The sequence below is a fragment of the Lolium perenne genome, chromosome 7 (assembly GCF_019359855.2).
Source record: "Lolium perenne isolate Kyuss_39 chromosome 7, Kyuss_2.0, whole genome shotgun sequence".
NCBI lineage: Eukaryota > Viridiplantae > Streptophyta > Magnoliopsida > Poales > Poaceae > Lolium > Lolium perenne.
This window is the reverse complement of record NC_067250.2, coordinates 223,592,480-223,616,119: the sequence shown is the minus strand read 5'-3', so window position 1 is coordinate 223,616,119 and position 23,640 is coordinate 223,592,480. Positions and strand designations below refer to the sequence as shown.

General features: G+C 48.0%; 3 protein-coding genes and 1 long non-coding RNA gene across 6 annotated transcripts; 2 read left to right on the top strand and 2 right to left on the bottom strand.

Moving 5' to 3' along the window:
• The first annotated feature begins 420 nt into the window (after nt 1–420).
• On the top strand, nt 421–2,121 carry LOC127313696 (uncharacterized protein At2g34460, chloroplastic). Its single transcript, XM_051344171.2, has 4 exons — nt 421–768; nt 859–975; nt 1,095–1,367; nt 1,698–2,121. The coding sequence occupies exons 1-4, from the start codon at nt 469–471 to the stop codon at nt 1,863–1,865; spliced, it is 858 nt and encodes a 285-aa protein (XP_051200131.1). The 5' UTR covers nt 421–468; the 3' UTR covers nt 1,866–2,121.
• An 80-nt stretch (nt 2,122–2,201) lies between these two features.
• LOC127313694 (uncharacterized) lies at nt 2,202–3,538 on the bottom strand. Its single transcript, XM_051344170.2, has one exon. The coding sequence runs from the start codon at nt 3,475–3,477 to the stop codon at nt 2,260–2,262; it is 1,218 nt and encodes a 405-aa protein (XP_051200130.1). The 5' UTR covers nt 3,478–3,538; the 3' UTR covers nt 2,202–2,259.
• Nucleotides 3,539–11,937: 8,399 nt separating this feature from the next.
• On the bottom strand, nt 11,938–14,771 carry LOC127313692 (uncharacterized). Of its 3 annotated transcripts, none has more exons than XR_007859176.2 (5): nt 14,512–14,771; nt 14,195–14,338; nt 12,770–13,321; nt 12,510–12,649; nt 11,938–12,408 (listed from the first exon to the last, which is right to left on the bottom strand). It is a non-coding gene; the product is annotated as an uncharacterized lncRNA (long non-coding RNA). The 3 variants fall into 3 exon arrangements; XR_011749747.1 differs by lacking the exon at nt 11,938–12,408 and having other exon boundaries at nt 12,478–12,649; nt 12,770–13,052; nt 13,145–13,321; XR_011749746.1 differs by lacking the exon at nt 11,938–12,408 and having other exon boundaries at nt 12,478–12,649.
• A 575-nt stretch (nt 14,772–15,346) lies between these two features.
• Nucleotides 15,347–23,026, top strand: LOC127313691 (large ribosomal subunit protein eL20z). The gene is made up of 4 exons (XM_051344169.2): nt 15,347–15,589; nt 15,662–15,782; nt 16,318–16,432; nt 22,661–23,026. Exons 1-4 carry the CDS (start codon nt 15,439–15,441, stop codon nt 22,718–22,720), a joined length of 447 nt encoding a protein of 148 aa, XP_051200129.1. The 5' UTR covers nt 15,347–15,438; the 3' UTR covers nt 22,721–23,026.
• The last annotated feature ends 614 nt before the right edge of the window (nt 23,027–23,640 follow it).

Genomic DNA, 23,640 nt, shown 5'->3' with positions numbered 1-23,640 from the left:
CATTACAATCCGTACCAAGAATACTTAAAATGAGTTATATAAATAATTTCCTACATCGGCATCTTTTTGGTTGAGAAGTTGCCCTGGTCTATAAAATATTTTTGTAAAAATTAAACCGTAGCAACGCGCGAGCAGTCTTACTAGTTTTAATAAAAGAAAATAGCCAAGCGCAATTAGTACGATAGTATAAAGTTTTTCTGGTAGCAAAGACTATGTTTCACATAACAATACAAGGTATTCTATGTGCGACATGTAATCTCTACCATGGTTGAAGCAAGCCCGCATATCGCTTTTTTCAAAAACAAATATACCCCAAACGTAGTATTATAATATTTTTTGAAATAATAAAGCATGACTACATGCAAAAAAGAATTTACAACGCATGCCCAATACAACAAAGTACAAGCAAGACGGTACTAGTGTACTAGAGACATCTCAAAGTAACAGACCAGAGGCCACACAAAACCAATGGCCGGTGTCTTCCACGCCACCACCGCCCGTCCCCTCCTGCCTCCCGTGCTCGCCTGCCTCTCCCCCGCCACCAGAAAGCTCCACCTCACCTGCCCGGCCGCCACCACGATGGACGGCGCGTCGGCGAGCGCTCCGGACGCCAAGAAGACGACCACCGTGTTCGTTGCCGGCTCGACGGGGAAGACCGGCAAGCGGGTCGTCGAGAAGCTGCTGGAGAGGGGCTTCGGCGTCGTCGCCGGCACGACGGACGTGGGCAGGGCCCGCGGCAGCCTCCCCCAGGACCCCAACCTACAGCTCGTTAGTTCATTTCCACTTCAGTAGTTAGTTTGCTACTACTGTTATTCTGTCAGTAGCTGTGTTGTGAGATGCGTGTCGGCTGAACTGCAGGTGAGGGCCGACGTGACGGAGGGCGCCGACAAGCTGGTTGAGGCCGTGCGCGGCGTCGACGCCGTCATCTGCGCGACGGGGTTCAGGCGCTCGTTCGATCCTTTTGCTCCCTGGAAGGTTTGTCTGCGAACTAATCCAATTGGGAGTTTCAGTTCGTTACCTGAATTGCTGGTCCATGTCAGTGTTCAGTTGTGCTACTGCAAGTGATAGCTAGGTGAAAATTTGTGCAATTGCAGGTGGACAACTTAGGGACTGTGAGTCTCGTGGAAGCATGCCGAAAGGCTGGAGTTACAAGATTCATACTCGTCAGCTCCATTTTAGTAAATGGTGCCGCGATGGGTCAGCTTCTGAATCCAGCCTACATTGTGCTTAATCTGTTCGGCTTAGTACTCGTTGCAAAGCTGCAAGCAGAGAAATACATCAGGGGATCAGGAATAAATTACACCATCATAAGGCCTGGAGGGCTTACAGACCAACCGCCGACCGGGAGTATAGTCATAGAGCCAGAGGTAAAGCTTGTGCAGTTTTAAGAAGAATATAATTTGCATCTCAGGTCTTCCATTCGGTCTCTGTCTCACTCTGATTAGTAGTAGTGTACATCTTCGTCACGTAATCCTGAAGTTCCATAGTTAGTGCTGAAATCATTCTATTATTTCTTGTGTGGATATAGTAAGAATAGCCTCCAGTAGCTTGTCAAATCATATTGTTAGCATTGCAAGTTTTGGGTACTTATGATGCAATTCACTTGCTCGATAAAAACTTGGATGCCTTGTTATCAAGCGACCGTTCTTACAAGTTACAAGTAAAGAATGTGATGTTTGTATGTGAACCATTTGCAGGATACTCTCTACGATGGCTCCATATCGAGAGACCAGGTTGCAGAAGTGGCTGTGGAGGCATTGTTATGCCCGGAGGAGTCTTCCTACAAAGTCGTCGAGATTGTCACCCGAGCTGATGCTCCAAGTCAGCCTCTCAAGGATATGTTTGCTTCTATTAAACAGAAATGAGTGCTTGAGCCTAAATAGATACTAGGAACTAGTAGTACTGTGCCTAATACTAGGGCCTCTGTGAAGAGTGTTGTAAACTGTAAGAGATATTTCAGCGATCGTTCATCTATAGAACTTCTCACCGAAAACCTACTGTGTTGTTTTAGCCAGAGAAACAAAGGAGGTTGGCTTCCTATGCGTTTGTACAACATATATGTACTTTCATTTCTGATAAAAGGCCGATATATTAATAGATATCAAGTGTATACTTGGACTCTGCAGCAAGTGTATCTGGCTAAGAAAATGAAGCTCTTACAATCTCGAAAGACAAATAAGTTTTCAAAGTAGTGAATGAAATGCGTCTGAAAATGTTTGGTGTAACAAGTTGCAGGCTTTCACCCCAACAAGACCTCGATCAGCCAACGATTCTTGAGAAAGAGGGAACATACGGAAGATACGGCCTGTACGACCACCCACCGAATCTGATATTGCCGAGAGTACGAACTTTCCCACGGTCCATGTCATACGACAGCAACACGTACTTCCGGTTCCTTTTCACACCGAAGAAGACGGTGTTGCATTCCGGATGGATCCCAACCAAAGAGTACTCCTCAAGATCAGTGATCTTGGCTCCGAAAATACGGGTGGTGCTGATGCTGTACCTGTAGGTCCACTGGTTTTCGTCGTCGCCGCCGTCGCCGAGAATCCACACCGACAGGGTGTGCTCATCCCTGCGCCGGTGGCTCACGTAATGGAAGCGCTCCTGGGACACGCCGATGAAAGGGCCGTTGGACGAATAGCGGTACGTGGTGGCCATGGATTCCAGCAAAGGGATGGTTCTCCAAGTCGTCCCTTCCGTGTTAACGGCGACGATCGTCGAGCTGATTGTGACCAGATGCAGCATGCCGTGGTGGAAGACGCCGCGGTGGGACACCTTGGTGTCCCAGGCCCAGCCGCTTTCGTGGTGGCTCCACGCTCCGGCTTCCGAGGAGTATATGTCGACGTCTTCTGTGTACCACTCCCAATCCTCGTCGTGCAGGAGCGCGAAGATGTGGAAGTGGCCCGATGCGGCGGCGGCGAGGAACATCCGCATGTCCGTCCTGAACCGGTGGCCATTGCCGGGGACGCTCACCCACTGCTGGGTGGCCGGGTTGCACACCACGTAGTCGGATTCGGTCGTGGATGCCACCTTCCAGCAGAGGCAGAGGAGCAAGCCGTCGGAGCAGCTCTTGGGGATGACGCTTCTGTAGCCCGTCAAGAATGACAGCGCGGGGTCAGAGACGACGGCGTGCTTTTCTTTCTTCTTTCCTAGTATGCTCACGAAATTGGGAGCTATTGTCCATTCCGTGTCGTGATCCGATTCGTACAAGTCGTCGTCGTCGTCGCTGTCGATGATGGGGGACGACTTCGTGCCGTCGTCGATCCGTGTCTCTGAGCTGCGGAAGAAGCCGGAGAGAGTCTGGGGGAGCCTGGAGCGGTGGTCAGGGTGGGCGATGAGGCCATGGCACCAGTGCTTGGAGACGCACTTGAAGCGGCACACGGACTTGGCCGGCAGCCGCGACAGGATCTCCACCACGAGGTCGTCGGTGAGGTCATCGGCCGGATTACGGCCTCTCTTCTTGGATCGACCCATCCAATGTCTGGAACGAGAGGCACCACGAGCGATAGATGATAGATCGATCTGGAAGACTGGAAGATGTCGATGAAAAAGAAAGCTTGCTACCGCGGCTGGGAGATCAATTACCCTGGCTAGATCCTAAATACGTGTTGCGCGAGAAGGAAACGAGCAATTAAGTCCACAATTCCCGTGAATGAATAAAACTCGAGGGGATTTTGTATCCATCTTGTAGAGATCGACCTGGCGCGAAATTTGCAAATTTCCTTCTTGAGCGGGAATAAGCAATTTCAGGCGCGGATGTTTTATGATTTTTTTTTTAGAACAACTCATGCTCCATGAAATTGGGTCGCCGCGCGTATGCGAGCACGGTAGCCCGTCAAATTTAAGTCACTAGGAGAACCAACTTATGATTGAATGGTTAGGAGCCTAGGAGCTTAGTGGTATCAAGCCCACTAGACAAACCCCAATGTAATGTTTTGGTGTCTCGTAATATTTTCTTTAGACATTGTTTATTTCTAGCTATTTATGGAATCGGAAAAGATTATCCCGAATCCCGAAAATTCCTAATAGTCCATTTATTTCGCTAGGTTTGGAGGGGATAATCTCGAGATATCCCTAGATTAAAAACTCTCCATCATATCAGTGTATTTTTTTTTTCAAGAGTATGTGTGGGGTTGGGAGGAGATGAATCTCCTGCCAGGCATAAATCCTCTGGGCAGGAAATACAAGAGAAGTAAATAAGGGAAGGTGACGTTTTCGTCGATAGCGGGTCACATGTTTTTCAATCTCAATACCCATCGGCTCAATTTTCGAGGTTAGCCTATCAGAGATGCCCATAGAGATAGATTGTGCATGCATACGTTCGTAGAGTGAAGGTATATATACTATACGTGGGCAGGTCTGTAAACAAAAATCTTAAGCTAGCGTGTGAGTGACAATAAGTTTAATTTCTGCTTTAACACAGACCACGGTCTAGATGCACATACTCACACCACCATATTTACATACCCTTTTTTCAAAATGGGGAGCCTCCGCCATATGTACCCACTCACACACATGGCACAGGTGTCATAGATAATGGGACACATTTTGCGTCAAATATGTGCTTTCGTGGGATGGAACAATGAAATCTTTTCATATGAAAGAATAATCATATGTATCCAAAATAACAGAAATCCATATGATCCGGTTTAAAACTTAGGAAGCCAAAGAAAATAGGGACTTATGATAAAGGGCCAAAATAAAAAAGGGCATATGATCAAATCTCCCGACTTAAGATAGATGTGTACGCACATGGACACCAGCAATGCACTCACAAATTACACAGCCCTTTAGACTAAAGAATAAGAGCATCTCCAGTGTTAGAGTATACCACAATTAGGTATTAGAGTAGGACACGGTTTGCTATATTTGGTAGTTTAGGATTCTATCTCTAGTAGGCTTCTTAGTCCCCAAGTCTTGTACTACTATATAATCAGTCTAAGAGGCTCTCAATGTAATCACGCAATATCAATCTAGAATCAATACAACTATTATTGCCTTCATGGTATCAGAGCGGTTCTTTCTGCGACCTAGGGTTTAGCCACCCACCGATTCCGCCGCCCCCGGGGAGATCGATCTCCATGATCTCCGTCGGGGGCATCCGATCTCGTTGCTAAGTTTTTCTTTAGATTAGTTTCGTAGTTTAGCAAATTTTGTTTCAGATCTATTTCTTTCTCTCTTTTTCGTTAGCCACCAAATAGTCTGCTCGCGATGTTGTCGTCACGCGCCTCTACTCCAACCTCGGTGTTGACTCATCTCCAGAAAATCCCCGGCAATGACCGTGCCAAGGAGGCTCCACGCAGCGCCCCAAGGGACGCCTTCATGCGCCATCGCCGACTTCTCCGACCGCACGGCGCCACCATGTCGGATCATCTTCGCCAACACCAACCGGGACACCCGTCCCAACTATGCGCCTTGCCATCAACAAAGGGCCGCATCATCGTCGCTGGTCATCATCGCCAACCACCATCTACACCAACAACTCTGCCGCTGCATCGTCGCCGTCATCACCAATCAAGGTCTTCGTCAACGCCAACGGGTTCTGCGTCGCCGCTCCTGCATGTAGATGAATAAAACGGGTTCGATCCCCGACATCTACTACCGCTACAGTTCAATCGCCATCGACAACCACCTCGTCATCTTCGTCCACAATGATCATACCGCCAGAGTTGCAGTCTAATTTTTTTGTTTGCACCGCATGTGCTCAATTTTCTTCTTGCAACCACTTCGTCTACTCCGGCGCATACGGCGCGCAACCGACCGTACACGGAGACCTTCTCTGCTACTCCATCCAACTCTGGCGTGCATAGTTCATGGTGGTCCCTGTCTTCGCACGCCCGCGTCCCCCAAAGTCCATTTTTGTCCGGCGCGCCCCGATACGGTGTCCGGCGCCCCGAGCCCGTCCCCGTCCCACAGGGGACGCACCGGGGACGCCGGACACACCGAAAAGCGAGGCGGGGAGTGGCGGGGCCGACTCGTCAGCGACACAATAAATTTTAACCTAACCGTCGCCTACCTCGCGACGGAAGTTATTGGCTTTGCAGCGACGGTGCAGTTCCCGCAGCGACGCAGCGACGCGTCCCGTACTCCCGTCGCGCCTAGCTCTGCGTGCCGGCGTTAATGAGCGCCACCGCTCCTCCGCCTCTCTCCGGCCTATAAAAGGGCCGCCTCTCATCGTCCCTCTCACACACAAACCCTAGCGCCTCTCTCCCAAACCCTAGCCGCCACCATCTCAACAAGACTCGACGCTATGTCTGGTAGAGGCGGAGGCCGACCTCGCGGCCGTGGTCGTGGTCGTGGTCGTGGCCGCGGCAGAGGTGAACGCTCGTCGTCCCCTCCCACGCCGTCGGCTTTATCATCGGAGATGGACGTGGAGCCGGACGTGCTGTTCGAGTTCGTCCTCGTCCTCAAGGGCGACCTGCGCGGCATCCAGAGGCTGCCGGACTCCTTCGCCGACTACGTCGCCGGCGACAACTGCCCGCGCACGATGCATCTGCGGGAGGCTGCGTGCGGCTACTACCGGTGGATCGTCGACGTGATCTACGACGCTCGCGGCAAGATGTACCTCAACATCGGCTGGAAGAAGTTCGCGCGGCACCACAGCCTCGAAGCCGGCTTCATCCTCCTGTTCTCCTACTTCGGCGACAAGGACATGAGCGTCAAGGTCTTCGACGAGATGCGCTGCCGCCGGGACTACCATGACGACAGCACCGACGAGGAGGACGACTGAGTGTTGTTTCTTCGCAGCGAACACGTGCACGGAGGTTTCTGCCTGTTCGCCTCATCGGTAGAACCAACAAGGGCACCATCCTCCCGCTGGATTTTCCAGTTTAGGTGACTGAGTGTGCCCTCGAGTGTTCTTTCTTAGCAGCGAACACAGGAAACCTTCGATGCACGGCCTAGTTAGGTTTAGTTTCTTTGCAAAATTTTATATTTGTGTCCACGACGGTTCAAACTATGTATTAGTTTGTGGAAAATCATGTTCCTAACTGTGTTTTCGTGTAAACCACGTTCCCAATTATGTATTAGTTTGTGGAAATTGAAATAAAAATGCCAAAAAAAAGTATTTTAAATGTTTGGGGGAGGCGTTTTGGGGGACGCGGCTGGGGAGCGACGTCCCCCAAAGGCGGCACGAACAAAACACGTCCCCCAAACGCTCAATCCGGCGCGGTTTGGGGGACGCTACGAGGGACGCGGCTGAAGATGCTCTAAAGTCATGGAGCTCCAGCAATGTCAAAGTTGCCATGTGTTTCGTCGCCGTTTCCGACTCGATGAGCATGAATCACAATCAAATCAAACGGTCTACTAATGTCTTGCGGTTTCACGAGATTTTAGTTGTACTAGGAAGTTTGCGGCGCGGCGACACGCCGCATCCGTTGGCTGAGTGGGAAACGATATAATTCTTAAAAAGTTTGCGTATAGTCTATTGTTTGTTCGCTTCTAATCCACGAGATTGAAACATATTTTCAAGAAATATTAACCACAATATTTGCACTGTTTTAATATTGTGCACTAAAAATGCACATAATCAATTAAATAGAAGATTAATGACGAAGAACTGAATTGAAAACACTTGGTTGTCTACATTTCATACTATTTTACTGAGTAGAATAGGGTCATTTGCATGTTTGGAAATAAATGAGACTAGGAAGTTTGCGGCGCACGCCGCGCCCGCGTTGTTTACAGTGCGGCATTCTTTTTTAAAAACAATATTTTTTACGTTTAAGAATGCGGGATTCCTTTTCAAAAATAGCTGAAGAAACATATAAAACTCGACTGTGCCCTTGTATGAAGATCGTTGGTTATAATTTTGTAGAAATAATAAATATATGGGTTATTGAAGTACCGCGGAAGTGCCTATGAAATAGACGGCGGATGGTGGAGTGCTTTTGTGTCTAGATCGCTGGTTAAAATATTGTAGAAATAAAACAATATCTAGGTTGCTGAAATACCGCGGAAGTGCTGATGTAATAAGCGGCAGATGGTGGAATACTTTTATTTTCGGTGTTGCTATAAAAGGAAATGGTAGTATTTCTCCGGCCGAAAGTTATTGTAGAAGAAGGTTATCCTAGGTGAAAATGTGACGGATGGTGGAGTAAGTATATTTTTTTCGATGTTATCACAGAAGAACACAATATTATTTTCCCCGAGTAAAAGAGGGGGAGGATGTTGGATTTTTCTTTTTTAATCACCATTGAAGAATTATTCACTATTAAAAAATATTGGTGGGCAATTATTATCCAGAACCACAGTTGAGGTTGAAGGTTCGTGTAAAAATTACTACCCTTCAGCGTCGTTGCAAAATGAGCTACGGAGAAATATGCAATCTTAAATAATTAATAGTAGGTAGTTAAAGATGTGTTTCATAGTTGACATGGGCAATGTTCAAGATATCTACTGAGAAATTGCTTTCTACAAAAATAATATAGGGAGTTGCCGCCTCACAAAAAACTATTGCTGAAACTAAACTTGGGGTTGAAATTACTATGTCGTTGAACCGTTGAGAAATTATCGTCGTTGGAATATGCACCCTGAAATAATAAAATACCAAAAGTCCCAAAAGAGAAAAACTAAAAATAAAAAAACATATTGTAGCATATACCACATGGCGCAGGCTGATTGAAACTGAAAGTTGTGCCGGAAAATGACCATCGAGTAAATAAAAGGAGTTGGGAAAATACAATCGAAGAAGTAGGCTAACTAACGTCAAAATGTTGCGGCCTAAAATATGTATCAAATCGAGTTGCATCAAATATTAAGGCCGGAAAGTTGTGCCATAAGATTACCATCAAGTATTTTTTTTAAAGGAGCTAAAAATTATACGGTCTACGAAATATGGCTATAAAGGCATGTCAAGCAAAAATACCAGTAAATAGTGTTAAAAGAAGAGACATAAAAATATTGTTGTAGATGTAGATAATTTTTTTGTTTGAGAGGTAGACATACATCCGAAAAATTAAAGATAAAAAGTTGTTGCATGTAAAATTATATAATCCAAAAGTCTTAAAAAAGAAGAAAAAAAGAAACAAAAGCACATTGTAGTAGTCTATGTGGCAGAGATTGATTGGATTAAAATAGATGTCTACAATGCATCAACGGGGGAGCACTATGGTGCAAGCTAAGAAAAATGAAAAATAAACACATTGTAGCGTTGTTGCATGTAAAATTACATAATCCAAAAGACTTAAAAAATAAGAAAAAAGGAAACAAAAGCACATTGTAGTAGTCTATGTGGCGGAGATTGATTGGATTAAAATAGATGTCTACAATGCATCAACGTGGAGCACTATGGTGCAAGCTAAGAAAAATGAAAAATAAACACATTGTAGCATAGGCTACATGTCATAGGGCTGATTGGAACGGAAAGTTGTGCCGAAAAATAACCATCGAGTAATTAAAAGGAGCTGAGAAAATAGAACTGTAGACATAGGCTAGCTACCGTTGAAAATTTACGACCGGAAATATATACCGAATCGAGTTGCATCAAAGATTAAGGACGGAAAGTTGCGCCAGAAGATAAACGTCCAGTAATTTTTTTTATAGGAGCTAAAAGAATATAAGTTCTGAAAATTATGCCCACAAAGATGTGTTAAAAGAAGAGATATAAAATACACCGTTTTAGACATATGTAACCTTTTTGTTTGAGAGGTAGATGTAGTTAGCTATAACCGGGAAGATTATTGATAAAAAGTTTTTGCGTCTAAAATTAGAATCGTAGTGTGTCAAAGAAGGAAGGAAAAAAAAAAGAAAAAAACACATTATAGTATAGTCTACGTGGCAGATTTTGATTGGAAGAAAATGGACATGAACAGTGCATGCACATGGAGCAATGTGGTGAAAGCAAACCCCTTTAGCTTTAATATATAGTATATATAAAACATGTACTTTCTCCATCTATAAAAGGTATCATAAATTTGTCTAAATTTAGATTTATCTAGACACTATTTAGTGCATACATTCAAATTTAATCAAATATTCATTTTTTTAAAGAGAGAGATAATATAAAATTAGGTTAGGAAAGTAAGGTAAACTGTTCATTATGAAAATAGAACAAAAAAAAATCAGCTGGTCCCTGAGTTCTTTTTTTTTTAACGGGGAAGAGGCCCGAAAGCCCCAGACAGCTGGTCTGAGTGGATGAAGTCTTCTCTTCAACAACTCTCACATCCTCTATCTCTCTCTTCTCCGACTGCCACTCCGCTCCTAAATTCAGCATCGCTGCTAGTCTTCCCCTCTCCTAGCCTGGCAACAACTCCATCCAGCTCCTTGGTAGATAGGTGATTTCTCTCATGCACCTACAACCCAGATAGTTTCCTGTAATTTTGCTGCACACCTCGTCACCTTCGCACGCACGCATGTCTTGCCTCCGCCTAGCTCGCATGCATGCCGCCGGGTCACTCAGCCCGGCCGCTCGCCGTGATGCGCGGCAGCCCGAACCCCTTCCCAATTGAACCGGCGGCCCATCTCTCCTTCACCCACCTCTCCTCACTTGTCGTGGCGGCGTCCTGTCCACTCTTTCCGGCGCTGGCAGCGAAGGTGGAACAACAAGGGGGCCTTTCTCCTTCATCAGCCGCTCTAAGTCCTCGGAGTGCCACAACAACGGGAAGATCCGAGCGAGAGAAAGGAGGAGCTGTGCCGCCGGCGACCTCGGTCTCTCCATCCCCACTCCCCAGCAGCCGCGGATGAGTCGATGATGGGGTGGCTCATGGCGGCAAGGAAGCGGAGCTCGCGGTCGAGGCTGTCGTGGAGGTGGCCGGCGAGCCGTACCTGCTTCACTGCCGCGGGGTCGCCGGTGAATAGCTAAACCGCATGCCACACTGACGTGGATTGGGATCGTCCGCCCAAGGGCTCGCGCAGCTCGTAGACGCCCACCATTCCCAGCGCCACCTTCCTCCGTGCTTCTCCCCCATTCAGGTACTCCCTTCTCTTTCCCCTAGTTAATACTCCCACCGATTGGATTGGTGTTTATTTTGTCTCAGACCCCGGATTCCCATGCGTGGCCAGAAATTTCATGAGGCAAATTGGTAAATTGATCGATCCACCAGCCATTCTCTTTTTTTTTGTGAAACACCAGCCATTCTCAATTGTTCATGAAATTTAAATTGCACACAAGCAACCCTGTGGTAATACACGAAGTGATGTCAAAGAAAATGAGCTTGCTCCTTGTGGTTGGCAAGAATGACTGAAATCACTTCTTAATTTCTATGTATATAATGTTTGCTAACTAACTGAAAGACTCGTCTAAAATCACCTCCAGGAACAACAGTTGTGTCACCAAAAGGCAAAAGTGCTCAGGATGGATCATCCGCACATCACTGATGAGAAAACAATAAAACAAAGAAGTTGCATTCTACTTTTTTATGCCGTAGATATATTAGAGAACCAGATAAACTGCCTATGCTAGCTAGCATTGAGACATGAAAATATTTTCCTTACCTACGGCTATCGCTTGTACACTCAAAATCCCATGATAAGCTTTAAAGTATGAAGATCAAATCAAATTCATAGAACCACTGTCAAATAGAATACAAATGCAAGTCAAGCATTGGCAAGCAGAGTTGCATCTCTACCATCGGGCAGTGCACATAATCAAATGGCTTTGCGTCATATGCGTATAAATGAAAGTTTCCAGGCACCGGCACGACATCATTGACCTTTGTGTTCTGACTAATTCTAATCTTATAGAGGTGGTTTGCTGTCCTGTATTTGGACCAGGCAGCAACAACCGTGAATGGCTCGAGCCTGTAGACCAACCCTCCTTCAGGCTGGCAAGGAACCCTGCAATCAGTGGCGGAGCTTGGGCCACTGCTGGGGGGCAAATGGGCCAAATATAGACTATTTTTAGCCAAAAACTGTTAAATATGAAGGGATATTAGGCAAATCTTTCTTGGGCTGGGGGGGGGGGGGGGGGGGCGGCGCCCCCCCTGGCGGCTACATAGCTACGCCACTGCCTGCAATATCAACTTATCCTAAGTGTACTTCTCATGAAAACAACTAATAGCTCTTTTAATAATTAGCGTCATTATAAGCTAGAACTTACTGATGGCTGCATCGTGTTAGCTAAAAAAACCAAAAATAGAGCGAATTCATACTTAGAACCAATGTGAATCGGTGGTTATGAAAAACACAAACTATTCCTTGCATATTGCAATAGAATGGGAAAGGTACCAGCTCCTACTGTGGGCTTCGTCTGCTAGCCCGGTCCTCCGCGCACCACCTTGCTGACTGCATCGTTCATATTCTGGTCGTTATTTGGGTGGCAGCAGGGCGGCTTCCAGGAGATGCCATGCTCCCTGTTCTGGAGCAGACATCAGCACTGTTAGTCGTCTAGCGCTAACCCAGCGGTGGCAGATCACTGGCAGGGCCGGAGGCCACCGTCAAGGTGAGGAGCTGTTGTGTTCCTTACTACTACAAATAAAGACTCCAAATGGGAGGAACATTCAGTTACCTATTATTGCAGTGTGAATAATTGAAGACTGGATAGAAAATAATAATTTAGATAAGACGACCTCATGTTCAAAATAAGCAACGCCAATGAGTTGTCAGGTTGTCATCTCTTTAAGCTACATAGCCTCTCTTGAGCAAAGAATCATACTGATAAAGAAGCTGATGCCAACTCACTGTGTAGTTTGTGTCCTCTTTATATAACCTATTCAAAATATCAACGATCAACACATCAAAATTTTGTTGCAACAATTCAGAACTAATTGGTCTAGCTATCAGTACCACATGATATATGAACAAAGTGAAAAATGGAAGAAAAGATGACCTTCATGAGGACTGAACGGACTGCACCCGCATAAAAAATAAAGCCACCCTAAATCAGATATACATGAGGAGAGGAACATCATTTTCCTCAGTATCACATGAATACTAATTAGTGCATTAGTTGTAGAATACTTAAACAAATGATGATAATGCAGTAAGAGTAAATGACCTGGAAGGCACGCTCAGGGGATGAAACATCACCAATTAGAAAGCTTATGTTATTACAGTTGTGCTGCCTGGCTGCTTCATGCATCCATCTGTTGAAGCTGTGGACGTTGTAGTCGCTGAAGTGCAAGAAAATGAGTGTCTGTCCAACCATGCAATAAACTATGCATATGTTTCATGAGACATGAAGAATAGTTCAATGTACTCTTACAATGTCAAACGCCATCACTATGTTAATATGACAACTCAGCAAAAAAGACATTGAGCTAACTTAATGAATGTTCAGTCTTCCTTCCAGCACACGAAGTGAGAACATCAAGTTCTGAAGTAGCAAACATGATGGCAATTGTGAAACACAGAGGTGGCACATCACCGCGCCATCGAAGCCCTGAAAAAATAGCATATATTGATTAATTATTATACCAATTGCAGAAATAAAAAAAATTCAGCTACTCCTGAAAGAATAGGATCAGATGGAAAAATAATGAGCTTTTCTCATGCATTTTCCTTCCCTTTCTCCTGGTTAATTCTAAGTTGTCGCGAAGATCAAAATAAAAAAATGTACAAAAATAATGGAAAAGATAGTAACAGGCAAGCTGACAATATCTTTCTAATCAAAACTGATCTTCTCATGCGTTTTCCTTCCCTTTCTCCTGGTTAGTTCTAAGTTGTCGCGAAGATCAAAATAAAAAAAATGTACAAAAAGAATGGAAAAGATAGTAAGCAGGCAGCTGACAATATCTTTCTAATCGAAACTTATCTAGGTGAGCTAGAAAGTTGTTTAAATATACTCTTGGATGTGCTAGCTGAACACTGGAATCGTATAGCATAAGATGGAGATAGTTATTCATTATGGCCTGTATTTTCAGGTAGATAGCTCTCCGTGGAAAAAGATGTTGAGAACAGAAATCTGCTGCCAAATTGAACATGCCATCCAGCTGAATTTACAACAGCACATTACTATCAGGATCTATACTATAAAGTGGTAGGATTTGGGATGCGTTTAGGAGCTCTAATTAGTAAATCTTCAAAAGCTGAGTACATATGGATGGAGAACGTCTCGAAGCGAAAGACCGATTCAACTCCACAGTACAGATGTCGGGGGTCAGAACGGTGAGGCATGGAAAGAGAAGCCTGGCGCTGCTGCAGAGAGGTACGGAGGGGCAGGAGCTGAGTGCACTGCACGTCGTCTGTGAGATACCTTCGCTTCTCTTCCATCTGCTGCCTGCAGAAAGGGAAGACAGGGAACTTCACTGGTTACCTTATTCCTCCAGGACGGAGAAGAGAAGTGTGGGGTCGAGCTCGCCATCGTCCTCCACTCGGGGCTTGGGCGGCTGAGCCTAGTGAGGACGTCGCATCCGCTTGTACACGCATCCATCTCCGTCCTTGCCATGTCCAATGGTTCCTGAAAATGAGAGGATGTGAGATGGGAAAGAGGAAGCCCCTTGGGAGTTTACTCGACATTGTAGTTCATTCCCATCGGCATCCATGAATCCATTGCTGAAGCTGGCGGAAGACATCGAGGAGGTCTAGCAGGGAGGCGCCACTACTACCAGCGAGAGAGAGGAGAGCACCAACCTTAGGAAAAGGATGGAGCGGGAGCGATACCATGCGGCCAGCAGTGCCCGTGAAAGATTTTGAGATGCTTGAGCGGCGTCCATGGAGGCCATCCGCCCTTGGATTGGTTGGAGAAAAGCAATGAATAAGGTGAGAGGAGAGGAAACGGGAGGGGGAAGGAATCTCGGGGATGGAGGCAAGATTTCCTGGTGGAGTGATAAATGTCTGCCGGAAACTGCTCCCACCGCTTTGACTGCTGCGGCACGATCAAGGAAACGGGAGAACCGGAAACTGAAGGTAAATTAAAGAAGAGAGAGAGAGAGAGGGATTTTCGGAAGAGATAAAAAGGAAACCGGAGAGAAGCCGGTAACCACAGATTTCCCACGCAAGAAAAAAGGAAAAAATAAATCCTGAAGATAAGGATCTACGATTACCTATCTCTATCTACATTAAAAATCAAAGACGTGTCAAAGACCGATTGGACAAAATAGTAACATGAATAGTACCCAAAACGCTGAGATTTGAGCAAAGTGGGTTAGCTTTGATATAGTGTATAATGTGCTTGAGCACAACTTCAACTATAGCCACCAACCAATAGAAGACTAGGGCCACTAAAAGTGTTATTTCCTTCTTTCCGAAATGCACTAGTTGTGATCAATGCAAGGTAAAAGAATAAGTATTGATGAAATTCAAACTTTACAAAATTGGCCAAGTCAATTCACCTCATCTAAAATAAATCATTTGTTGAGTGATTTGAGATCATACTCCACCACCTTCTCCCATTCTCCAGCGGAATCACCAACAAACGTCACACGACTGTGTTAAAACAAAACGTCACACGATAGACGCACTTCCACCTTCCAAATTCGTGCCCAGAAGTCCAGAACTGGCGACCTTTTTCAGCCCCTCCCAAAAGGTCCACCACACCTTGAGATCTCGTCCAGGGCGATGCAAGAGACCAGGGACCCCAGCGCCAAGCTGCCCTCCGTCTCCCCCTTCGCCGGCGCCAGCCCTCCCCCGTACCCCCACTACTACGGCACCTTCCCCCCTCCGCCCCCGCCGCCGGTCGCAGCAGCCGCCTACAGCCCCTCCCTGAACGGTCGGCGCTCCTTCTCCCGCGCTCCCCCCTTCTGGTTCTGTAGAGACTGAAACGGCTCTTCTTGATGTGCAGGGTGCGGTGCTGAGAGCGTTGTTGCTTTCCCGTGCACCGTCCAGCAGCAGGTCTTCGCGGAGGGCCTCCCAGTCCGGGAGCCGCGGCTGCCGTTCTGGGGCGTCGGCCTCGGCTGGGCTCTGTAAGTGTCTCCAATGTGATCGGTGCGGATTGACTTGAGATGATCTGCCAAAGTTAGGAACACTTTGGAACTGGTAACAGCATGGGCACTTGTACGTGGTTGCTGCTTAGTGTGTTAGTGGGGGGTTGGACGGGTAGATGTCTCCAGCAGGAAGTTCATGTAGCAACATCTAGAGTATATATGCTTCAGGACCAAAAGAAGAGTTCATCCTTGCTAGTAACCGTTTGGGAGGCACTAGTACTCTTGTTGGTCTAGTTGGGCAAGGTCCTTAGGTACAATCGCATAATGTAGCAGTTAAATGGTACTGGATTTTGATTAGGACATAACTTGGATAAGCAGAACAGGATTGTCCTAAACTGGCATAGTTATCTGTGGAGTCTACTGCTCTGCTATCTAGTAACTGACATCGATCTTTATCATAGGTGTATTATTTCATATTAAGGAGTTTGCGTAAGTTCATTGCTCTTACCTGCCAATCTAAAATGAAAGAACAATGGATCCATACTGATGACTGTGTATTGGTTTTGTTTTGAAGGTTCTTATTCGGGTTCTTCTTGGCTGCGATTCCCTGGTATACTGGTGCTTTCCTTCTATTCTTTGTTGCATTTGATCACCGGGAGAAGCCTGGATTGATTGCCTGCACAATTGCTGTAAGTGCCCCCAGTTTCTACAACTGATGCAAATATAGACATATAGTATTTTATTTCCGGTGCAAACTAAATGGAAATCATGTGTGCTGTAACTGGAAGCGCTTCTTTATCTCAAAAAAGAAAAAGTGAAGCGCTTCATCTTCAGTTTAAGCAATATACCAGTAGCACTGATGCTCCTTTTGTTAGTCACGGTTATAACTACCTGTTTGCTAGGAGGCTACTGATTAATAAGTACAACAAAAGGCATTAGTGAAGTGACGTTCTTCTTCTGTACGCAGATATATATTTAGTTAATAACTAATAAACATGGATATAAATTGAATGAAAAGGAGAGTTATTTAGATAGGTCCCATATGCTCTGTCATTCAGCTATCTTCATGGCGGCAATTATCCCATTAGCACCCAAGGATGCTTACAGTTTTTGAAATGGTAGCAGCATGCAATGATGAACACAACATCCTACTTATTGTTGTTTAATCAGTTGCTAGTAGAGTAGTAGTAGCAAGTTTGCTTAGCCACAAATAAGGCATGCACCTGTACGTGCATCTACCACTAGTAGTAGTTTGTTGTTAGTGTGAAACTTCTAGGTAGAGCAAGTGGGCACGAAGCAAACAAGAACCTGCAAGGCTGCAGGAGATAGACTGACAAAGATGGAAGGTGATAAGCTGCAGTGATAAGCTGAAGAATGTCAGGATAGAGTATCAGAGAAGTGCGGCTGAAATTCTCAGCTTCCACTAGTCAAGTGTTCACACTAGAGGTGTAGTACGTGAGCTGGTTTGTGTAGCTCACTAGTAGTATAAATAGCCCCCCATTGTATCAGTTCAACACCAAGCAGTAACCAAGTGAGTGAAGAAAACGCAGCTTCTTTTGCTGCACCAAAACTGCTCGTGTCATTCAGTTCTATTTGAGTCTGTGTGTGTCCACTATATGTGTGAGTAGCAACAACTCTAAGTAGTAGAGCTGTCAATTGGTATCAGAGCAACCTGGGAGATGTCGGCACCACCACCTCTCCAGCAGCGGCTTGCGTCCGCAACCCCTCCTCCGGCAAACGAGCGACGGCGATCGCCAAGTCGGGGACGGAGCAGGTGCGACACGGCGGGGGCGAGGTCGTGGTACGGCGGGAGGTGATCCGCGAGATGACTAGCGGCGGAGGCGGCGGTACGAGCCTCGTCTTCCCGATGCTCAAGCGCGGAGACTACACCAATCGGGCCATGGTGATGGAGGTGAACTGCAGCGGCATCGCTCTCGGGACGCAATCGAGGACACCGCGATCTCGGCGAGAGGACAAGCAGGCCTTGGCGGCACTGCTCCGCTCCACTCCACCCGAGATGCATCCGATGCTGATCGGGAAGGGGAGCGCCAAGGCGGCGTGGGAGGCGATCAAGGTGCAGCACCAGGGCAACGATCGTGTGCGCGATTCACGCGTGCGGCGGGCGCGGACAGAATTCGAGACGATCGCCTTCAAGAACGGCGAGCGCATCGACGAGTTCGGGTTGCGCATCACGAACCTCGCCGCCACCATGCGCTCCCTCGGGGATACTGCGATGATGAGAAGATAGTAAGGAAATTCCTCTCTCGTTGTCCCAAAACGGTTGTGCGAGATCGCTTTCTCGATGGAGACGATGATGAACCCGGCCACACTCACCGTGGAGGAGGTTGTCGGACACCTTCGGGCCGTCGAGGATCGCCCGAACTCGAGCGGCTCCACCGCCTCCGGTGGCAACTTGCTGGCGACAGAGAAGCGGTGGGAGGACGAGAAGGAGGAAGCGGCGGGGAGGCGACTACGGCGGGAACGGTGGCGGTGGACAAAAGGGTGGCAAGCCACCGCCCAAGTCCTCGCTATCGCAAGGCTCCAGCAGCAACGCCGATCACAGAATCGCCACTATTGTGGCAAGAAGGCACTGGAAGCGCGGCGCCGCAAGAAGCGGCGCGACGAAGGCTCGCGGCGGCGCACCCGATCCAGGACGAGAATGGCGGAAAAGGACCCGAGCCGCACATGGCCACCGTCGTCGAGCCCGCATCTCCGCACCGCTCGTGCGGAGCCTCCTCGACATCGATCGATCCACTGCACCGCCTACGGGGAGCGGTGTATCTCAACGAGGAGCGCGCCGCGTCGTGTTCGAGCGCACGGCGCACGACATCGACGCAGCGTGGTACCTCGACACGGGAGCGTCGAACCACATGACCGGCGACGACGGCGTCTTCGCCGAGCTGGACAGATCGTCTCCGGCAAGGTGCGCTTCGGCGATGGATCGGTTGTCGACATCTGCGGCCGCGAACCGTCCTCTTCGTCATCAACAACGAGCGACATCACGAGGCGGCCGGCGTGTCTTTGGATCCCACGGCTCAAGTCGAACATCGTCGGCATTGGGCGCCTAGACGAGCTCGGGTACCCCACCCACGTCGAGCACGGCTACATGGAGGTCCGCGATCGTGCCAAGGTCCCGATCGCCAAGGTGCCAAGGACGACGAACAGACTCTACGTGGCGCAGCTCCAAATCGTGCGACCGGTGTGTACGGCGGCGCACGCCAATGACGACGCGTGGCGCCGGCACTCACGCTTCGTCCATCGTAGCTTCGATAGCCTCGAGAAGATGTCGAGGAAGGGAGTGGTGCGCGGTCTCCCCACCATCGGCCATGCCGAGCAGCTTTGCGAAGCTCGCATCGCGAGGAAGCACCGGCGCTCCCCATTTCTGCGGCAACCAACTGCACCGTGCCACGACGCCTCTTGAGCTCGTGCACGGTGACCTCTGCGGTCCAATCTCGCCAAAGAACACCGGGAGGAAGAAGTACTTCCTCTTGCTCGTCGACGACAACGGCGGTACATGTGGCCGCACTCGAGTCGAAGGATGAGGCGTGCGGCAATTCGGCGTTTCCGGGCCGAGACGGAGAAGGAGACGCAACGTCCTCTGCGCGTGCTCGCACCGATCGGGCGGGCGGCGAGTTCACGGCGAACGAGTTCGCCGAGTGGTGCGCGAGAGCATGGCGTCCGGCGTCACCTCACCGCCCTATTCTCCACAACGTAATGGGGTAGTGGAACGGCGGAACCAGGACGATCGTTGGCGCCGTCCGAGCATGCTCAAGGCGAAATCCGTCCCGGCTAAGTTCGGGGAGAAGCGGCAGCAACGGCGGTGTTCGTCCTAAACGGATCCTTGACAAGGAGCCTGGAAGGGAAGACACCATTTGAAGCCTGGTATGGCAGAAAACCTAGCGTTCACTTTCTTCGCGTATTCGGCTGCAAGGCATACGCGAAGGAGACGAAACCAGGCTTGAAGAAGCTTGAGGACCGCAGCCGCCCGATGGTGATGCTTGGGTATGAGGAAGGAAGCAAGGCGTATCGCCTATATGACCGGAGAAGAAGTGCCTCCATGTCTCCCGCGACGTCATCTTCGACGAGGCCGCGAGTGGGATTGGGGAGAGCACAATGACGGCACCGCCACTCTCGCCGTGGAGAGTTGGACGATGTCGCAACCAACGGCGGCAAGTCGGAGAAACCGTGAAGCGGCACTGCATCAAGCTCTCCTTCGCCGTCACCACAGCAAGATTGGCTCCGACCGGGCCGCCATTGGTGGGTCGGCCCATCTCTCGTGGCATCGCACCAGCCCGTGCGTTTCGTCTCTCCACCAAGCAGATGGAGGCATCGAGAACTGGATGCCGGAGTTGACCCAAGTCTCGCTCGCTACCGCAACATTCGAGACTTCCTCAACCCCGGATGAGGAGAATCCAGGGCGGCGGAGCGCCTCCTCCTCACTCCCACAAAGCGAGCCGACAACACTCGCCGAGGCCGAAGGAGACGAAGATTGGCGGCTCGCCATGGTCGATGAGCTGCGGTCAATCGAGGAGAACCGGACATGGTCACTTGCGATCCGCCGCCGGGTCACAAGCCCATCGGATTGAAGTGGATCTTCAAGCTCAAGCGTGACGCCGACGGTCACGTCCTCAAGCACAAGGCCAGGCTCGTCGCGAAGGGATATGTCCAGCGGCTAGGGATTGACTTCGATGAAGTCTTTGCCCCCGTTGCGCGACTGGACTCTGTCAGGCTCCTGATCGCCGTCGCTGCCCAATTCAAGTGGGAGGTCCACCACATCCACGAGAAGACGGCAGTCCACAACCGTGAATTGCGGGAGGAAGTGTATGTGACTCACCCGCCAGGATTCGACGACCGCAACCACGCGAGCAAGGTGATGCGCCTCCACAAGGCACTCTACGGTCTCCGTCGGGCCCCGCGCGCATGGAACACCAAGCTCCATGCCGTGGCCGGGTGTCACTCGGTTTCGTGCGGAGTGCTTCGGAGCATGCCGTGTACACTCGTGGAGAGGGTGACTCACGACTCTGCTCGGGCGTCTACGTCGACGATCTCGTCGTCACGGGAGGGAGCACCACCGCAATCTCAAGCTTCAAGCGAGATGTGCAAAGGCAAGTTCAAGATGAGCGACACGGGCTTGCTCACCTGCACTGGGAATCGAGGTATGTCGTGCTCCCGGCCACATCACGGCGAAGCGAGCGCCTTCGCAGCGAAGGTGCTCGAAAAGGCGGGCATGGCTGACTGCAACGCAGCTCATGTGCCGATGGAACCAAGGCTCAAGCTCTCGAAGAGGAGCACGAATCCTCCGGTCGACGTCACGCTGTACCGCAGCATTGTCGGCAGTCTGCGTTACCTCGTGCACACGAGGCCGGACATCAGCTTCGCCGTTGGCATGGTGAGCCGCTTCATGGAAGCGCCCACCACAGAGCACCTGAGTGCTGTGAAGCACCTGCTCCGCTACATTGCGGGGACGATCGACACCGGCTGTTCGTTCTCCTCCGCGCCAGAAGGTGCACACCTGATCGGCTACAGCGATGCAGATCATGCTGGTGATATCGATGACAGGAAGAGTACTACAGGTACACTCTTCTTCTTCGGAAATTGCCCAGTGTCATGGCAGAGCCAGAAGCAAAGGGTGGTGGCATTGTCGTCCTGCGAATCTGAGTACATCGCAGCTGCGACGACGGCGTGTCAAGGTGTTTGGCTCGGCCGTTTGCTCGGCGACTTGCTGGGATCTGCTCCTCTTGTCGCTAATCTGATCGTGGACAATAAGTCTGCGATCCAACTGTGCAAGAATCCAGTGTACCATGACCGTAGCAAGCACATCGACACGCGGTACCACTACATCAGGGACTGCATTGAGGATGGAACTGTCACGGTCGAGTACATCGGCACAGAAGACCAACTCGCAGATATTCTGACCAAGGCACTTGGTCGCGTTCAGTTTCAAAATCTGCGAGAAAGAATTGGCGTCATCAACCTCTACCGCAACTAGATTAGGGGGAGAATTGTTGTTTAATCAGTTGCTAGTAGAGTAGTAGTAGCAAGTTTGCTTAGCCACAAATAAGGCATGCACCTGTACGTGCATCTACCACTAGTAGTAGTTTGTTGTTAGTGTGAAACTTCTAGGTAGAGCAAGTGGGCACGAAGCAAACAAGAACCTGCAAGGCTGCAGGAGATAGACTGACAAAGATGGAAGGTGATAAGCTGCAGTGATAAGCTGAAGAATGTCAGGATAGAGATAAGCTACAGTGATAAGCTGAAGAATGTCAGGATAGAGTATCAGAGAAGTGCGGCTGAAATTCTCAGCTTCCACTAGTCAAGTGTTCACACTAGAGGTGTAGTACGTGAGCTGGTTTGTGTAGCTCACTAGTAGTATAAATAGCCCCCCATTGTATCAGTTCAACACCAAGCAGTAACCAAGTGAGTGAAGAAAACGCAGCTTCTTTTGCTGCACCAAAACTGCTCGTGTCATTCAGTTCTATTTGAGTCTGTGTGTGTCCACTATATGTGTGAGTAGCAACAACTCTAAGTAGTAGAGCTGTCACTTATGCTATATGGTATCGACTTGTTAGTATATGACCAACCCAGCTGAAATACTGAAATACATAGATCTGTTTGCAGCATCTTTTAGAATTTATATGTTTAGAGCAATGAACATAGAACAAAGGAGTGCCATCAATTGCCTTGCGGCTTGATGTATATTACCTTTGGTTTAATTTATGTTGAATGGTATATCTACAATAATGGCCCCAATTGTAAGAAGTGGGTATAAAGCTTGCTCTCCTGTGAACCTCTATGTTACAGAGAAAGATGTTACCAAATAAATTTGGTCAATTAGATTGTCGAGGTCAAGCTCAATGTGCTGTGATGCATTTAATTAATTTCAGTTTTGTTTGCTGTAACAAAGGATTCTCTTGCAGGGCATTTTTGCACTAGTCCCATTCATGCTCAATGGCATAAGAATGCAACCTTTCTGGTGATGCTGGATGTCATCAATCCAAATTGTAACTATAAGTGCCACATTCTTCATGTCCTCTTTCGTTAATGCTGGAAGTTGCAATCCAAATCCACAGGTTTCTGTAATTTAAACACCATATGTCTATAGTTGTAATATACTGCCCATCCATGTGAAGAACACAGTTGATTAACATATGTTTTAAAACAATATCTTTGCTTGGATAATATTCACAGGGTTGTAAATATGTAACCTTTGTGGTGAATTGTAGACCAACAATTTGTTTTATGAGAAAATATGTTGTAATTGGTAGCAAGATCATTTGTTTCCAGGAGTCGAAGTCTTGATGAAACAACATCTTTTCACAGAAAATACATGATAAGGCGGTTCCTATTCCTTGGCCCTCCCAGTCTCCTCTTACATTCTCACATGAACTCTAAAATGATAATACATGTGAATTATCCAGAAAACATTCAAGTAACTTTTAGGATCTCTTTGAGGGAAGGCCGCCATGGCGACTTCATTAATATGAAATAACAGTTACATCTCGTCACGCTGGACCAATAGAAGTTTTAGGATCCTTTAGATTTGTTGGATTCAAAAAATGCTGAACTAATCGAACTTTGTACAAATACCTATACACGTGTTGAATTGATTTATTTAAAGCTTGTGGAGTTTGATGTTTTAACCTTATTTGCATCACGATAACCCACTTTATTAGTTAGTATTTATTTCTTCTCATTGTTTGTAAAATCATGTTTGTTGCCGTAGAATCATGATCCCTAATGTCAGGGACGAAGGAAGATACTCGCAGGTGTTTTGTCTCAACACCGACAACAAGTTGGTTTTAAAAAATATCCCTAAAAATGTCGCTAATGAATATATGCACATTGGGGGAGGACACCACCCCAATAGTGCGCGGACATTTGTAGAGACTATATGTAA

Excerpts from the sequence above, each read along its gene's own strand:
- LOC127313696 (XM_051344171.2), top strand. The coding sequence starts at position 469 with ATGGCCGGTGTCTTCCACGCCACCACCGCCCGTCCCCTCCTGCCTCCC. Across the intron at positions 769-858 it reads AGGACCCCAACCTACAGCTC|GTGAGGGCCGACGTGACGGA; the intron begins GTTAGTTCATTT and ends GCTGAACTGCAG. Across the intron at positions 976-1,094 it reads ATCCTTTTGCTCCCTGGAAG|GTGGACAACTTAGGGACTGT; the intron begins GTTTGTCTGCGA and ends GTGCAATTGCAG.
- LOC127313694 (XM_051344170.2), bottom strand. The coding sequence starts at position 3,477 with ATGGGTCGATCCAAGAAGAGAGGCCGTAATCCGGCCGATGACCTCACC.
- LOC127313691 (XM_051344169.2), top strand. The coding sequence starts at position 15,439 with ATGCAAGAGACCAGGGACCCCAGCGCCAAGCTGCCCTCCGTCTCCCCC. Across the intron at positions 15,783-16,317 it reads GTCGGCCTCGGCTGGGCTCT|GTTCTTATTCGGGTTCTTCT; the intron begins GTAAGTGTCTCC and ends TTTGTTTTGAAG. Across the intron at positions 16,433-22,660 it reads TGATTGCCTGCACAATTGCT|GGCATTTTTGCACTAGTCCC; the intron begins GTAAGTGCCCCC and ends ATTCTCTTGCAG.